The 17,833-nt window shown below is 38.9% G+C and overlaps 1 protein-coding gene across 4 annotated transcripts in view; it reads left to right on the top strand.

The window, feature by feature from the left end:
* Positions 1–17,833, top strand: part of KCNQ5 (potassium voltage-gated channel subfamily Q member 5) — a 639,793-nt gene that overhangs the window by 409,108 nt on the left and 212,852 nt on the right. For all 4 annotated transcript variants that reach the window (XM_051854552.3, XM_051854551.3, XM_051854550.3 and 1 more), the window contains exon 2: positions 285–375. In XM_051854552.3, coding sequence (XP_051710512.2) covers positions 285–375 — 91 coding nt within the window. The remainder of the gene's footprint in view (positions 1–284; positions 376–17,833) is intronic.

Raw genomic sequence — 17,833 nt, 5'->3', positions numbered from 1 at the left:
TTGGGGAAAAGATTGTATGGGAATTTAGGGATTCTTAGATGTGAACATTCAATAACAAACACATACATGAACCCACAAGTGACATTCTCATCAATAAATTCAAAAATGAGCCCCATCTGCACTGTGTCTCGTATTGTATTTTGCTATTGAAAATAGTTGTAGTGATTTAACTCTTGCCCATTCCAATGAGTTTGGTGCTTTGTTCATTAGAAATAAGAAATTAAGTCAGCAGTCATAAATCAAGATTCTTATCACATTTTTCTTTTCTTGTTGTTGTTTTACAGTTTTCTCCTTGTCTTTGGTTGCTTGATTTTGTCAGTGTTTTCTACCATCCCTGAGCACACAAAGTTGGCCTCAAGTTGTCTCTTGATTTTGGTAAGTGAAATGGATGAACAAGAGTGTATGTAAAGTTTATATAGTATAAGAACTGTCTATAACATTTATGCTATGCCTCTTTATCCCACAAAAAGCTCTACTTAGGAAAAAGAGTGCTGTTGTAAATTATAAAAGTTTCAAAGATCATCAAAACATTTGCCCTCCAATTTAACTCTTAGTTAATACTCAAAAACATAAATATTCATTCAGAATTGCTATTATACATAAATATATTGTGTTGTAGGTGCATGATAAATGGGAGGAAATATTTGTAAGCAGTTTTAATTACATTTATCTTTGCTGATAAGCAAATTATAAGAAAGAATCAGTATCTATGAGGTCTTTTATAATATTGCTCAAGGCAACAGGGTTGAACATTTTCCAATAGCTGCAATTTGGCAGTAGTTAAGTATAATTGGCCAAGAACTATGAGAATATGGCACCTCATAAGAAAACAGAAGGCTCTTTCATGCTCTTTTCAACCAACAGACTGCATTATGAGTTTTGCTACTAATGCACTTACCTGGTGAGAAATTCTGCAGTTTGCTCTGTTTCCATTATGCTGTCAATCTTCTAGTGAACAGAATTGCTCAATTCACTTTATGATGGAAAAAGATCCAAGATATTTTAGACTGAATTATTCTGGGCCTTTTAAGCTCTTATACTTTCTGTTACAACCAGACTATTAGCACCATATACTCAAATCACATGTGATTGAAAGTTTGCTTCATTTACATCCATTTTGACCTATTCCCTTAGTCCAAAATAATTAGATTTGTCAATCCCAGAACTGTCTGGATGAACTATAAACTGGAACAACTCACTGCTATAAAGCCTAGTGGAATACAGAGGAAGGGAGAGATGGAGTAAGAGATTTTTTATGAGCCCTAATAAACAGAGATTGGTTATGTACAGCAATAACCATTTAACATTAAAAAATTTTATTACTATGAAGGTGGAAGCTGGAAGATTTCAATTCATATAACCTGGGAGGATGGCGGATGCTTGTGCTCCCTTTAATTTCACATGGCGTTTTCGCTTGAGCTTCTTAATTGTATCACAGTCCAATATTAAGAAGAAACCATTTTTGAGTCTGGAACAAATCTATTTCAATTTGTTTCCATACACATTGTACTTGGCAGTATATTGCTAACATTGAGGCTACTGTTTCAAAACCCAGGGTAGAGAACAGACAGACCAAAAAAGCATGTTGGCAATTTGTTCCATTTACAAGATTTCCATTTGGGTATCAAGTGAGCTTTTAGCCTTGTCTGCCCCTTGATGGTTACAAATGACCTGAGCTGAAGGTCTGGGGCACAGCTCACTTTTAGATCCACGTATATAACTTCCAATAGGATTTTTAGATCAAAAGTATGAATCTGGTTTTTGGAACTGGGAACATGAAAAACTGAATCTACTGGGTGACTAGTGACACATATTAGCGACAAATCAATCAATTGGAATTCCATATAAAAGTTTATTTCATAATTAATTCAAGATCCAAAATGTTAGGCTTACATCCTCCAAATCTCTGAAATATGAATTTTCTCACTACTAGTAAGTTTCTAAAGGGTCCAACCTGTTGGTTGAAATTGGACCCTTTAGAAACTTACTAGCAATGAGAAGTTATGAAATCCAATTACGAAATCCAAAAATGATTATTTTCTTGACTTCTAAAACTCGTTGAGCAGTGAACAATTGATTAGATTTTAGTAACTTGAATGTATTTTAATAGGTAAAAATACAGATGTTGTCTATCTTAAATGCCTTTGGATTTGGCAAAGTAGAGAGGAGACCCCTGCACAAGTGAGGCATTTGTTCTGAGCAGTGTAGGTAGTGCTACAGATAAATGTTCTCATAAAGATGCTTCCACACGGTTTTTCCTTGAGGAGAAAGTGTGTCAATCCCCCTATTTTGTGCTACAGTGGTACATTGTCAGGGTGTGTGTGTGTTTTAAAGCCTACCTAGAAATATGCAGAGCTCAGATTTATGGGTGTTATTCTTCACCAATATTTTCTTCAAAATTTTTATAAACATGACCTGTGCTTTTCTTTTTTTTTCTTTAGCTCACAATTGATAAATTGGAAAAGACTGTATATTTTAATTCTTTTTCACAATGTGTTAACATAGTACACCTTAAACATTCAATTGGTTGTAGAATACTAAAAAAAAAAAAAAAAAAAAAAAAGCCATAAGCAAACTTAATGATTTGGGGAATCTTTTTTAGGATTTATTTATCTACTTATTTGAAATCAGAATTACAAGAGAGAGGGAAAGATAGAGCGAAGGAGAGAGATATTCCATCTGCTGGTTCACTCCCCAAATGGCTATAACAGCGGAGGCTAGGCCAGATCAAAGCCAGGAGCCAGGAGCTTCATCCTGGTCTCTCACATGGGTATAGGGGCCCAAGCATTGTAGGTGGAGCAGCCTGGACTTCAAGCAGTGCCCATATGGGATGCCAGTGCTGCAGAAGGGAGGCTTAACACAACATACCACAGCACTAGCCCCTGGGGAATCTCTTAATTATTTTCTTTTACCATGTATGTTTAAGAGAATTAATCTGATTTCAAAATTGATCTCGTCTCTGAACATCTGATCAAACAGCATTCATAGTACACAGTTCTGACTAGCAATGCTTTTAGTTACCAAGATGGAGCATAAAGAATTACCCTTCAGGGCCAGTGTTGTGGTGTGGTGGGTTAAGCCTCCGTCTTTGATGCTTGGCATCCCATGCGGTACTGATTCAAATCCCACCTGCTTCACTTCCAATCCAGCTTCCTGCTACTGGGCTGGAAAAAGCAGCAGAAGATGGCCCATTGTTTGTGCCTTGCGACCCTTGTGGAAAACCTGAAGCTCCTGGATCCTGGTTTTGGCCTGGCCCAGCCCTGGCTAATGGGAAATGAACTAGCAGATAGAAGGTCTCTCTGATAGAACATTTCTCTCTATGATGTTTTCAAAATAAAGAAAGAAAGAAATCTAAAAAAGAAATTACCCACCAAACGGCAACAGGAATGGCTTTCAAAATGTTTGTAAAATTTTATAATAAAGTCATTTTGTACATTTTTAATGTAAGATCAGAGGAGTAGATTCAGAATTATATATAAATCATACAACACAATTGTATACTTTTCCATAACTGTCCTTTTTATTTTATTTTAATCTTTCAAAATATGTTCAACGATTTACTGATTTTTAAAGTATTATTCTCCTATGCAAGGAAAAAGCACCTTCGTATCTGACAAAGAGCACTCAATAGGAAGACTGCTCCTAGACAGATTTCCAGAACTCTTGCTGACATCCACTGTCCCAGCTAATTGTTTCCTGAGGGCACTGGTTTACGAGGTGCAGGCCATTGCTGTAGACCTTCTCTTCCTCCTCTCATGAGGCCTCTGTGAAGATTTTTTTTTTTTTGACAGGCAGAGTGGACAGTGAGAGAGAGAGAGAGACAGAGAGAAAGGTCTTCCTTTGCCATTGGTTCACCCTCCAATGGCCGCAGCGGCCAGCGTGCTGTGGCCGGCACATCGCGCTGATGTGATGGCAGGAGCCAGGTACTTATCCTGGTCTCCCATGGGGTGCAGGGCCCAAGCACTTGGGCCATCCTCCACTGCACTCCCTGACCACCGCAGAGAGCTGGCCTGGAAGAGGGGCAACCGGGACAGAATCCAGCGCCCCAACCGGGACTAGAACCCGGGGTGCCGGCGCCGCAAGGCGGAGGATTAGCCTAGTGAGCCACGGCGCCGGCCCTGTGAAGATTTCAGCTCTGTCCCACACCGCAGAGGGAAAGGTCCCATCGTCGTCATCCAACTTTGAATGCCACTTCTCAACTTGTAGCCTTTAAACTTTCCTCAGTTACAAGCTAAATAAATACCTGTGTTAATGTGCTTGTTTATTCTTTTTAGTTGTATGAATTGAGACTTCATGCTATGTACAAAGTTCTCTTATTTCTCTCTAACCGGGTACCATGAGTTCAAATTCCACTTCTACCACTTTTTAGCTGTGTGATTTAGGACGTCGCTGTGCCTTGGTTTGCTCCTCTGTCAAAAGTTCAGAGTAAGGGCTGTTGCTGCGGCTCACTAGGCTAATCCTCCGCCTTGTGGCGCCAACACACTGGGTTCTAGTCCTGGTTGGGGCGCCGGATTCTGTCCCGGTTGCCCCTCTTCCAGGCCAGCTCTCTGCTATGGCCCGGGAGTGCAGTGGAGGATGGCCCAAGTGCTTGGGCCCTGCACCCCATGGGAGACCAGGATAAGCACCTGGCTCCTGCCATCGCATCAGCGCGGTGTGCCGGCCACAGCACGCTGGCAGCGGCGGCCATTGGAGGGTGAACCAACGGCAAAGGAAGACCTTTCTGTCTGTCTGTCTCTCTCTCTCTCACTGTCCACTCTGCCTGTCAAAAAATAAAAAAATAAATAAAAAAAAAAAGTTCAGAGTAGGATTCAGGAAGGTGAAAGAGTAGAAAGCAGCAGTAATCTGTGTCCACACCTAAACAACAAGTACACTGGCAGAAAATGATGGAAATGTTTTGGAGCTCTGGAATCTATTAAATGCTGGCACCTTTCAGGGGAAGGTTTGAACCATAAATTGCAGTTAATTTTGATCCATTTCAGCACTTAGCACAGTAGCAGCTACTAATCCTCCACCCGCAGCCCCCTTTTGGGCAGCTGTGCAAGTGCTCCAGGAACAACCTGCACAGACCAGGTGGGAAGAAGGAATCTTGTTCGCCAGTCACCAGAGATTTTTCTGCTTCTGATCACACAGTTGACCATTGTTCTCCTTCCCCTACAGCAGAAGTGAGTTCCAGGGGATTCAAAGGGCCTTCTCCCCCTTCCATTCCCCCTTTTTGGAACACAGTGTGTGAAGATATAATTTTGTCACAGTAGTAACTGGAAGTGGTAGAAATGAAATGTAAAGGAATAGAATTTTTTTATGTTACTAAAGTCAAGTTGGTATAAATTCTTTTATTAAGATTTATTTATGTATTTGAAAGACAAAGTTACAGAGAGGCAGAGGCAGACAGAGAGTGAGAACAAGAGAGAAAGAGAGAGAGAGAGGTCTTTCATCCACTGGTTCATTCTCCAATTGGCTGCAATGGCTGGAGCTGGGCTGATCCAAAGCCAGGAGCCAGTAGCTTCCCCCCAGGTCTTCCATGTCAGTGCAAGGGCCCAAAGATTTTTGCTCCTTTCACTGCTTTCCCAGGCCATAGCAGGGAGCAGATTAGGAAGTGGAGCAGCCGGAACTCGAACCAGCACCCATATGGGATGCCAGCACTGCAAGCAACAGCTTTACCCGCTATACCACAGCAACAGCCCCTTGTATAAATTCTAATTAGAGTGCTATAACTTTAGGATGTTCATATGATACCCCATGACAACCACAAATAAAATAGCTATTGATTATACATAAAAGGAAATGAAAACAAAATTTAAGCATTGTGCTACAAAACATCAACCAAGCACAGAAAAAGGCAGTATTATAGGAAATGAAAAGCAAAAATAGCTATATGATATATAGAAAACAAATATCAGAAAGACAAAAGGAAGTCCTTCCTTATCAGCAGTTACTTTAAGTTTATTAAAACTTCTAAGTAAACAACAGTTTGGCAGAATGAATCAAAATACTTGACTCAACTACACACTGACTACAAGTGACAATTTAGATTAACAAACAAAAATATAGATTGAAAGGATGGGGAAAGATATTTCATGCAAATAGTAAACAAAGAGCAAGGATGACTACAACAGTATCAGTCAAAATAAACTTTAAATTTAAAAAAGGTTTATGAGCTCAAAAAGGACAATATATGTTAAAATGCTCAATACAGTTAGAAGATATAACAACTATAAACATTTATGCACTTAATAACTGACCTTCAAAGTATATGAAGCAAAACGCGACAAAATTGAAGGAAGAAATAAACAGTTCTATAATAGTTGAAGACTTCAACCTCCTATCTCTATAACGGATAGAAAAATGAGGCAGAGGAAATGGAAGACCAAATAAACCAAACAGGTTTAATAGACATAAACAGAATCCCTACCCAAAAACAAGCAAACATGACCTACTCAAATGTACATGAAACATTCTCCAAGATTTACCATACATTAGATTGCAACTAAATCTGAATAGATTTTAAAAGATGGATACCACACAATGTATCTTCTCCAGCCACAACGGGATGTAGTTAAAAATCAGTAACACTGGTACCCATGCTGTGGAACAGTGGTAAAGCCACTTTCTGCATTGCCAGCAACCCATATGTGTGCCGGTTCTTATCCCAGTTGCTCCACTTCTGATCCAGCTCTCTGCTATGGTTTGGGAAAATAATAGAATATGATCCAAGTCCTTGGGCCTCTGCACCTGTGAGAGACACCTGGAAGAAGCTCCTGGCTCCTGGTGAAGACTGACTCTCTCTCTCTCTCTCTCTCTCTGCCTCTCTGTAACTCTGCCTTTCAAATAAATAAATAAATCTTAAAAAAAAATCAATAACACTGTATTTGCATTAAAAATGATACACTCAGACATATCTTCCTTTCTTTCTCTTTTCTTTTTCCTCTTTTCTTTTTTCTTTTTATTTATTTTTTTGACAGGCAGAATGGACAGTGAGAGAGAGAGACAGAGAGAAAGGTCTTCCTTTGCCGTTGGTTCACCCTCCAATGGCCACCGCGGCCACGCGCACCGCGCTGATCCAATGGCAGGAGCCAGGTACTTCTCCTGGTCTCCCATGGGGTGCAGGGCCCAAGCACTTGGGCCATCCTCCACTGCACTCCCTGACCACCGCAGAAAGCTGGCCTGGAAGAGGGGCAACGGGGAAAGAATCCGGCGCCCCAACCAGGACTAGAACCCAGTGTGTTGGCGCCGCAAGGCGGAGGATTAGCCTAGTGAGCCACGGCGTCGGCCATCTTTTTCCTCTTTTCTTTTTCCTTTCTTTCTTTCTCTCTTCCTTTCTTTCTAATTTTAGTTCCACATATAATGGGAAACTTGCAGTATTTTTCTTTATGTGTATGTTTATTTCATTCAACATGATGTCCTCCAGTTCCAACTATTTTGCTTCAAATGATAGAATTTCATTCTGTTTTATAGCTGAGTAATATTCCATTTTGTATGTAAGTATGTATGTATCAATATTATATATACATATAAATCTCATTTTCTTTATCCAGTCATCTAATGATGAAAACATTGGTTGAGTCCATATTTTGGCTATCGTGAACAGTGCTGCTATAAATATAGCTGAGTAAATATCACTTTGATACAATACAGTGTTTTCTCAAACTTTGTTTTAATATTTGTCAAACTGCCAGGAATTATATAATGCTGTATTTTCGTTGATTTTGTAAATTTAAAATTTACCTTATATGAATGAAGTTGAACATCTTTTCCTTTGATTATCTTGTATAGCCCTTGCCTATTTTCATGCTAAACTATGGTCTTTTTGCCTTTTATTTATAGAACTCTTTATTTGGTGGAGCTAAGCAGTCTTTGACTATAATGTAAGTTAAAAATGTGTTATCTCAAAAACTAATAAATATAGTATTTTTAAAAATCAGTAACCAAAGTAAAACTGAAGGAGCCAGGCATTTGGTGCAGCAGTTAAGATGCCACTTAGGATGCCCATATCCCAAAAGGATGAGCTTGGGGTAAAGTCCTGACTCTACTTCCAATTCCTAATTCCTGCCAATGTACACCCTGAGAGGTGGCACATAATGAATGGCTCAAGTAGTTGGGTCCCCACCACCTACGTAGGAGACCTGTATTAAGTTCTAGGCTCCCAGCTTCGGTCATCTTTTGTGGGCCTCTGGGGGTTAGTGAACCAGTGTACAAAACATCTCTCTGTGTCTCTTTAGCTCTTGCTCTCACCTGCTCTCTTTGCCTTTCCAATAAAGACACTAGAATATTCAAAATTTTGTGGAAATTGAACACATTCTTAAATAACCAATGGACCAAAAATAAATTTAAAGGAAAGTTACAGAATTCTTAGAGATAAATAGAAACGAAAACCCAACCTGTCAAAACTTATGTGACATAGTGAAGGCAGTGCTAAAAAAAGAAATTTAGGAGTCAGCACTGTGGCACAGTGGGTTAAAGCCGCCGCCTGCAGCACCAGTGTCCCATATGGGTGCCAGTTCAAGTCTCAGCTGCCCCACTTCCAATCCAGCTCTCTTCTATGGCCTGGGAAAGCAGTGGAAGATGGCTCAAGTCCTTGGGCCCCTGCACCCGAGTGGGAGACCTGGAAGAAGCTCCTGGCTCCTGGCTTTGGATCAGCTTAGCTCTGGCCGTTGCAGCCATCTGGGGAGTGAACCAGCGGATGGAAGACCTCTCTCTCTCTCTCTGGCTCTACCTCTCTCTATAACTCTCTTTCAAAGGAATAAAATAAATCTTTAAAAAAAAAAAAAAACAAAAAAAGAAATTTATAGCTATTAATATATTTTAAAAAACAAAATAAATCAACAATTTAACTTTGTGACTTAAAAAAATAGCAAAAAATGGCCAAACTAATCCCAAAGCTAGCAAAAAAAAAATAATAAAGATTACAGCATAAATAAATGAAGTAAATGAAGTAGAAAACAGACAAATAATAAATAAAATCAATAAAAACAAAAGTTGTTTTTTTTTTAAGATCAAAATAGACAAAGCTTTGGCTGGCTGAACTAAGAAATATAGAAGAATCAAACTAATAAAATAAAAAATGAAAGTGGTTCGGTTCAGTTCCAACTGATTACTGATTCAGTTCCAACTGATTACTGATTCTACAGAAATAAAAAGTATTACAAGAGAATCCCATGAACAATTGATGACCAACAAACTGGATAAACCTAGATAGAATATACAAATTCCTAAAATCATAAAACCTACAAGAATAGACTAAATCATGAAGAAAAAAAATCATGAAGAAATAAAAAATCTTAATGGATCTCTACCTACTGTGGAGATTGGATCGGTATCAAAAATCTTCAAAGAAAGGTCCAGGGACTAGAAGTCACTATGAATTCTAACAAACATTTAAAGGAGAACTACGGGTGGTGCTGTGGTGTCATGGGTAATGCTCCCAGCTGTGACACCAGCATCCCATATGGGCACCCATTTCAGTCCCCACTACTCCACTTCAGGTCTAGCTCTCTAATAATGTGCCTGGGAGGGTAGCAGAGGATGACCCAAGTGCTTGAGTCCCTGCACCCATGTGGGAGGCCCAGAAAAAGCTCCTGGCTCCTGGCTTCAAATCTGCCCAGCTTTGGGCATTGTAGCCATTTGGGGAGTGGGCCAGTGGATGGAAGACCTCTCCTTCTCTGTATCTCTGTAAAACAAGAAGAAGAAAGAAAAGGAGAAAGGGAGGGGGAGAGGAAGAAGAAGGATAATTAATAACAATCCTATTCAAATTTTTCAAAAAAAACTGAAAAAAGGGAACACTTAATATGTGATTCTATGAGGTCAGCATACATTAATACCAAAGCAAAGGACATTACAAGAAAAAAACTACAAAACAACATCTCTTATGAACATCAATATAAAAATCATCAACAAAGGATTAATAAACCAAATTCAGCAGCTTGTTAGAAGTATTGTATGCATGACCAAATGACTTTTATTCCTGACATAAAAGAATGAGTCAACATACAAAAATTAATCAATATTAATATATCATAATAAAAGAATCAACTAAAAAAGCCGCAGGATCATCTCAATTGATGAAGGAAAGGCATTTTAAAAAAAAATTCAACATGCTTTCATAACAAAAGCATTCTACTAGCAAGAAATAGAAGGAAACTACCTCAATATAACAAAAGCTACTCTTAAAAAATCTACAGCTGTCATTATACTCAATAGCAAAAGACTAAAAGCTTTTCCTGTAAGATAAAGGATTAAGCAAGGTTGCTTGCTTGTGCCACTCCTAGTCAACATAGCACTGAGGGGTGCTAACTAGAGCAGTTAGTCAACGAAAAGAAAGCAAAGGTATCCAGACTGAAAATGAACAAGCAAAATTATTTCTCTTTACAGATTATATGATCATAAATGAAGAAAACCCTGAAGATTCCACAAAAATATTGATACAAAGTCAACACAAAAATTGCTCAATTTCTATACAAATTCCATTTGTAATAACATCAAAAAGAATAAAATATTTGGGAATTAGCTTAACTAAAGAGTTAAAAGATTTATATAATGCAAACTATAAAACTGCTAAAAATTTTAAAAAATTTCCATAAGTAAACATATCCCATGGATTTGAAGATTTAATATTAAGATATCAGTACTGCTGTAAGTATTCTATAGATAAAATGCAATCCCTGTCCAAATCACAGTGACATTATTGCAGAAGTAGAAAAACTCATCCATAAAATTCATATATAATTTCAAGACACCCAAAACAGTCAAAGTTTTGAAAAAAGAACAAAGTTGGAAGACTTACAGTTCACCATTTCAAAACTTACTAGGAGGCTACAGTGATCAAAACAATGAGCTATTTATACAAAGACAGAGACAGTAGATTAGAGAGCCCAGAAATAAAACTCACCCAATATGGTTAAATGATTTTTGCTGCACAGGGGTTTCAGTGAAGAAAGGACAGTATTTTCAACAAGAGATGCTAGGGAAGTGGGATATCTGTGTGCAAAAACATGATGTTGAACCCTTATCTAAAAACATACAGAAAAACTAAAAATGTATCAAAGCCTTAAATGTAAAACCAAAACATATGAAACTCTTAGAAGAAACCATAGGACAGAAGCTTCATGGCATTGATTTTATGATTATCTCTTGGATATGACACCAAATTCACAGTCAACAAAAGAAAAAATAGGTTGGACTTTTAAAAAAAATTAAATGTTAGACATCAGCAGAATAGAAAGGCAAATCACAGAATGGAAGAAAATAATCATAATCCACAAATCAGGCAACGCATTAGTATCAGGAACATATAGATAATTCCTAAAACTCAGCAACAAATAAAACAAACAACCTGATTCATAAATGAGCAAAGGAATCAAATAGATGACTCTCCAAAGAAGATGTATAAATGCCCAATAAGCACTTGAAAAGATTCTCAACATCTCTAAACATTAGGGAAACATCTTTAAACATTAGAGAAATACAAATCAAAACTATAGTGAGACACCATCTCACACTCATTAGTATGGCTACTATCACAATAACAGAAAATAGCCAAAAAAAAAAAAAAAAGCTGGCCAAATATAGAGAAATTGGAACCCGTGTGTGCTATTGATAATATGACATAGTGCAGCCACTGTAAAAAACAGTATGCAGTCCTCAAAAAGTTAAAAATAGAATTACCATTTAATATAACAGTTCTACTTCTTGGAATACATTTAAAAGAATTGAAAGCAAGATCTCAGAGGGGTCTTTGTCCATGCATGTTCTTGGCACCATGATGGCTGAGATGTGAGAAGCTAACCAAGTGTCTGTTGATGGATGGATGAATGGATAAGCAAAATATAGCATCGCAGACAATGAAAGATTATTCAACCTCAAAAAGAAAAGAAATTCTAATGTATGCCACAAAATACAGTTTAACCTTGAAGATAATATGCTGAGTAAAATAAGCCAGTCTCACACACATAGAAAATATTATATGATTCCATTTATGTGAGATACTTAGTAAAAAATCACAGAGATAGTGGAGCCAGCATTGTGGCACAGCGTGTGAAGCTGCTGCCTGCAGCATCCCAAATGGGTACCAGTTCAAGTCTCAGCTGCTCCACTTCCAATCCAGCTCCCTGCTAATGCACCTAAGAAAGCAGTGGAAGATGGACCAAGTCCATGGGCTCCTGCACCTGTGTGGGAGACCCAGAAGAAGCTCCTGGATCCTGGCTTTGGTCTGGCCCAGCCTCAGCCATTGTGCTGCCCTTTGGGGAGTGAACCAGCAGATGGAAGATCTCTCTCTCTCTCAGTCTCCTCGTTCTCTGTAACTCTGCCCTTCAAATAAATAAATAAATCTTTTTTTAAAAAAAATCATAAAGACAGAGTTGAATGGTGGTTTCCAGGGACTTGAGGAAGTGGAGAATAAAGAGTTATTATTTCATGTACCCCATAAAAATGTGTAAGTATTAATCACAAAACATCTTAATTTTTTAAAGGAAAAAGCAAACAAAAACACTTTGCAGTATAAGTATTACTTTCCATTCTCTCCATTCTACCAAGTAGCTAAATAAATAGTGCAAGATAACACACCAAGATTCCAACCCAGGCCTGGCTGGCTAAAAGCCAAGACTGTCTTCAGTCTCATTCTCTTGCTTCTTTCAAGACTGACAGGTCTACCAAAGTGCTTTTGGCACCACCAAATGAAGTGCCAATGTCGAAGGCTTTTTTTGTGGTTCCATATATGTCAAGTGATGCTTCAATACACCTCTTAGGATGAATTAGTTCCTTTTTTTCATAAATAATTCCACTCACCAAAATTTTAACAAGAGGCTATTTCTATTCAGACCACTAACAGTTCTTTGTGTCAAGAATTCTGAGTGCTTATTTGTAAATGATGAATAATCTGGTCCATAGCAGAAATATTCAGATATAAGATGCACTTTGTCTTCCCATCTCCCATTGCTCAAATGAGCATTACACTGTTTAAGTGAGCTCTCTGGTAACCAGGTTAGGCTCTTGTGAAAAATTTTGTTTTGGTTTGTTTTTACTTTGTTGGCCTGAGATAGTACATTTTAGTATTTCATCCCCACCTTTTTGAGAACAATAGGAGTACATTCCTTTTTTTGTTGGATAACTTCTTACCTTTCATATCAATTTAAAAGTACTTATTTCAGGCCTTTAAATTCAAGTTGTTCATCCCATTGCAAACAGAGAACCTCTTCATTTAATGAAACTGGTGTGTATTATTTGTAAAATGTTCATTGAAGATGACCATTTCAAAAATTCTCCACCAATAAGTAGTAAACAGATTAAGATGCCATCTCAGTGTATTTGCTTCTCTACCCTGCTGCTGTGCTAGAATGATTGCAGACCCCAAGTGGATTGTGCTAATAAGCATCTGGATGAGTACTACAAAACATGGTCGAATATCTGGATTTCTCCAAATATCTGGGTGTTTGCTAATGCTCCATGTAGTAAGCCAAACATGAGTTTGATATTTCCTTGTACAGTGAATCAATTCCTGAAATGTGTACCAATCTACTTTAGGCAGGGCTAATTATACCTTTTATGCACTAGCGGAGCTTGCTATTTAAAGAAAATCAGTAATGACTCCCTTTGTAAAATGAAGAGTCCCCTTGAAAAGCTGGTAACAACTACATAATTAATTTGGGTTACATGTTTGTTTTCTTTTCATAATGGGGATTCGTGTGTTTTGTTAATTGCTAGATAAATATCTAGTATATAACCTGGTGTTAAAAAATTGGAGATGTTGCCATTTCCCATCTACTGTTGTTAGTGGACAGTTTAGATAGGGGTCAGTCACAGACACATTTAGCAGCCTTTGAACAGTAGGAAGTTTTGCACATGAAATTGTATGTATTCGAGGTATAATGATTGCATTAGGCTTTACATTCAAAGCTTATGGTGCAGAACATTGTAAGAGAGGATAACATATGTAAGGATCAGGATCCATTCAAAGATATTAAGTCTTATGTTTGTAACAGAGGTGACAGAGCACGAGATATTCAGAAATCAGATAGGAATGAGTGATGTTTCTTCAGGTTGATCGCATACCTATAATTTACTGTAGAAAGCTCTCAGAATATCCCAATGAACACTGAAAACTGCAATTATTTTCCTTTGCCTTTCTTTCATCAAGAAAAAATGCAAATAAATTTTAAAATGATTCATGAAGACTAACGATCCTCATCAATCTGCTGATAACTGAAAAGAGCAGGAATAGTGAAACACCTACACTGAATCTTAACTGAAGGATAATGATAGAGTAAGTAAGTTGTCCTGTGAAAAGTATTTCAGATACTAGAAAGAGAGAAGAGCTGCTCAAGTGAAAGAAAATGAAATTGTGCTTGAAAAAGAATATGTCCCTCTCTACTATTAAGGGAGGAGAGAACTTTCTTTTCACATTTCTATTGTCAGCCTTGATATCTAACCAAGAGGTATAGTCTAGGCCAAAGAACTGTATAATTTTGTTTCAGAACCCAACAAGCAGCCCAGTGGACATCCTGAGAGCTTGCATGGATGAACCACACTCAACCAGGTCCACACTGATGCTTCTCTCTTTGTCATTTTTGAGCTCCATCAAAGTATAAGTGTGTGTGTGTGTGAGTGTGTGAGTGTGTGTGTGTGTGTGAGAGAGAGAGAGAGAGAGAGAGGTGGCTAAAAAATAATGGAATCTAAGGTAAATCACAATGTAACAAGACACACTCTTCCTCTCTTCCTTTACTATCTTTCCATGCTTAAATCATTCCCACCATTTGAACCCAGGGGCAAACACGTGCTCGTTCGTGGAATAAAGCATCTGTTTCCTCTAACTTCACGCAGTACTACATGACGTTGAATCTCTTCCATTATTCCTTTATTCAACAGGGTTTATGCAGTGCCCAAAATGAACGAGACATTTTTTTTTAGTTTAGGAGCTGAGGATATACCAGTAAACACAACAGGCAAATATCCTAGTCTTCTGGAGTTCATATTTTGAAGGGTAAGATATACAGAAAACAAATAAACATGTCAACACATTAAATATGGTAAACTAAAAGGAAAGCGATAAAAAGGTATCAATAATAGAGGAATGTTAATTCAGATAGTATGACGGCACTTCAAGGAGCTCATGGAAAAAGCACATTATTTTTTAATCCATTTTTCCATCAACCTTTTGAAACACCCCCCTATATTTAGAGAAGTTTACTGAAAAGGGAAGCAATAACAGAGACTTGAATGAAGTGAGGCAACCAGCCTTGAACATATTAGGGGAAAGAATACTCCAGGGAGATGGAGCTTCAAGGACAAAAGCCTGAACAAAAGCACACCTGCTGACGCAAGAAAAGGCATGAAGTACAGAGCCACTGAAAGAGAGTAAGCCAGGGAAGAGAGTGGAGAAAAAACTAGCGCCAATTAAACTTCGAATTTTTTGGACAAAGAATCCAAAGTTGATTTGATGACAGCATTTAACACACTGGTATCTGGTGGCAATTGATCATTAATATTTGATAAAACGTGATAACCAATTTTTTAATTATATAGTGTTAACAATAAAATTTCATAATATCATGAATATGGCAAAAAAAAAAAATAAAACAAAATGTGTGGGGCCAGCACTGTGGCACAGTAGGTTAAGCCACTGCCTGCAACATTGGCATCTCATATCAGTGTCAGTTCAAGTCCTGACTGCCCTGAGTCTGATCCAGGTCCCCACTAATGATTCTGAGAAAGCTGCAGAAAATGACCCAACTAGTTGGGTCCCTGCCACCCATGGGGGAGACCAGACAGAGTTCCATGTTCCTGGCTTCTGCCTGGTCCAGCCCAATTTTGGAGCCATTTGGAGAGTGCACCAATGGATGGAGATCTCTGTCTCTCCCTCTCCCTCTTCTGCTTCCTCTTTCTTTCCCTCTCCCTCCTCTCTCTGCCCCTTCAGTTACTACATGGATGCAGGTTACCTGCCTCCTGCCAGATACTGTTTTCTTCCACTGTGCTGCCCTTTTGTTGTTTGTCTCCTCATTGCCTCTCCGGTTGAGTCCTACCACCTTTATATTATATATATATATATATATATTTGACAGGTAGAATTATAGACAGTGAGAGAGAGAGACAGAGAGAAAGCTCATCCTTCCATTGGTTCACTCCCCAAATGGCCGACACGGCCGGCACTGCGCTGATCCAAAGCCAGGAGCCAGGTGCTTCCGCCTGGTCTCCCATGCGGGTTCAGGAGCCCAAGTACTTGGGCCATCCTCCACTGCCTTCCTGGGCCATAGCAGAGAGCTGGACTGGAAGAGAAGCATCCAGGAGTAGAACCTGGTGCCCATATGGGATGCTGGCACTGCAGGCGGAGGATTAAGCAAGTGAGCCACGGCACCAGCACCCCACCACCTTGTTCTGACCTATATACTCTGACTGTGGATTTCTCAGTTTGTCTCTGCTTCTGAGGCTTTCCATCGATTTTCAGATATTGTCCATGGTCCTGCCCACCCAATATCCAGACCCAGTTCTTCAGCACACTGCAGTTTAACTGAAATAGATATATTAAATGCCTCCTACATTCCAGACGTTGCTTGACACTGGAAGAATTTACTCTCCAAAGCATGCTATTATTTACAACTCTAAAAAAAGAAATGGCCTCAAAATAAAGAATTTATAGAGAATAAATGGTGAGACTAGGAGAAAGAAGAAAAATGGGTTAATTTGTCATTTTTGAAAATTCTCCTTTCAGGCATATCCATGTAAGAAAATAAGTGTATCTAAAGTTTCTTTTTTCACATGAAGATTACAAATAAGATTATGAAAAACCATTTTCAATATTGATTACTACTAATCACACACTGATGCATTGAGTATTGGTTGGTGCTGTCAAATCCAAAGGCTGGAAGCAACAGGCTAAGTCCCACTGTGCCCCATGCAGGCACACATCAGGGGTCACAATTAGGGTAAGAAGGCACACCATGCCTCTGCAAAGTAGATTAGAGAAGAATTTTCCAAGCTCTAAGTGGCAGCTTGACAAACAACATTACAAGCTGGATTCAATGAAAATACTGCAGACCTGGCTTCCTCCAGGGCTATAAATCACAATGAATCCACAGAGCATTACTGGAAAATGGAGAACAGAAAAGAGACTGTGCAAGTGTTAGAGGCCCTTCAGCCTTGGCTCACTGAAGACTGAGAGAGATTCAAGCTGCAAGTTCTCGGCATCATGGAAAAACCTGGAAAGCCCTCCTCAGGAAAGAACGCCGCAGAGAAGTAGCGAAGAAAAGGGACCTCCAGACTGAACAACACGGGAGGGTGGAAAGTGGGTGCCACTCCCAGGAGTACAAGGCAGAAGAATCACTCTCTCTGGTTTACATTCCTTACCTCATACTCTCCAGAGCATTATTTTCCCAATCAAGTGAATTCAAGTACAAATCAACAGCAACAGCGACCTAAAAAGCAAGAGAAATCCCAACCTAATTGGAGGGATAATATGCAGAAGAGAAGGCTGATGAATCTCTTTGACTTCTTGACAATGACCATGGAGAATTTGTGAGTTAATTACACAGCTGTAAATCTTGAGGATGTTTTCTGCACTCAGTCAACCCATCTGCTTCTCTCCAGCGTGCTCCTTCCTGAGTCACTGTTTGATCTTGACCTGTAGCCCATCAGAAAGGCTGGGGATGCATGCAACAGGCTGAGGTGAGTGAGCTGTGTGACAAGGTCGAGAAGCTTGACAGTTTGTAGAACCCAGGAAAGAGCTGTGGAGAGCTCTAAGCTGTAGGTGAGAAATGCAAAGCATGTAGCTGGGTCATTCAGAGACCCAGCACTGTGAGGGCCAACATTCCCTTGAGTCATCCTTGCAGATTGAAAGGGTTTTTTTTCTTCG

Source organism: Oryctolagus cuniculus, chromosome 5, assembly GCF_051225735.1.
Source record: "Oryctolagus cuniculus isolate XC-2025 breed Fujian yellow rabbit chromosome 5, ASM5122573v1, whole genome shotgun sequence".
NCBI classification, from domain to species: domain Eukaryota; kingdom Metazoa; phylum Chordata; class Mammalia; order Lagomorpha; family Leporidae; genus Oryctolagus; species Oryctolagus cuniculus.
Note: the sequence above shows the minus strand (reverse complement) of the source record. Positions and strands in the feature narration are given on the sequence as shown.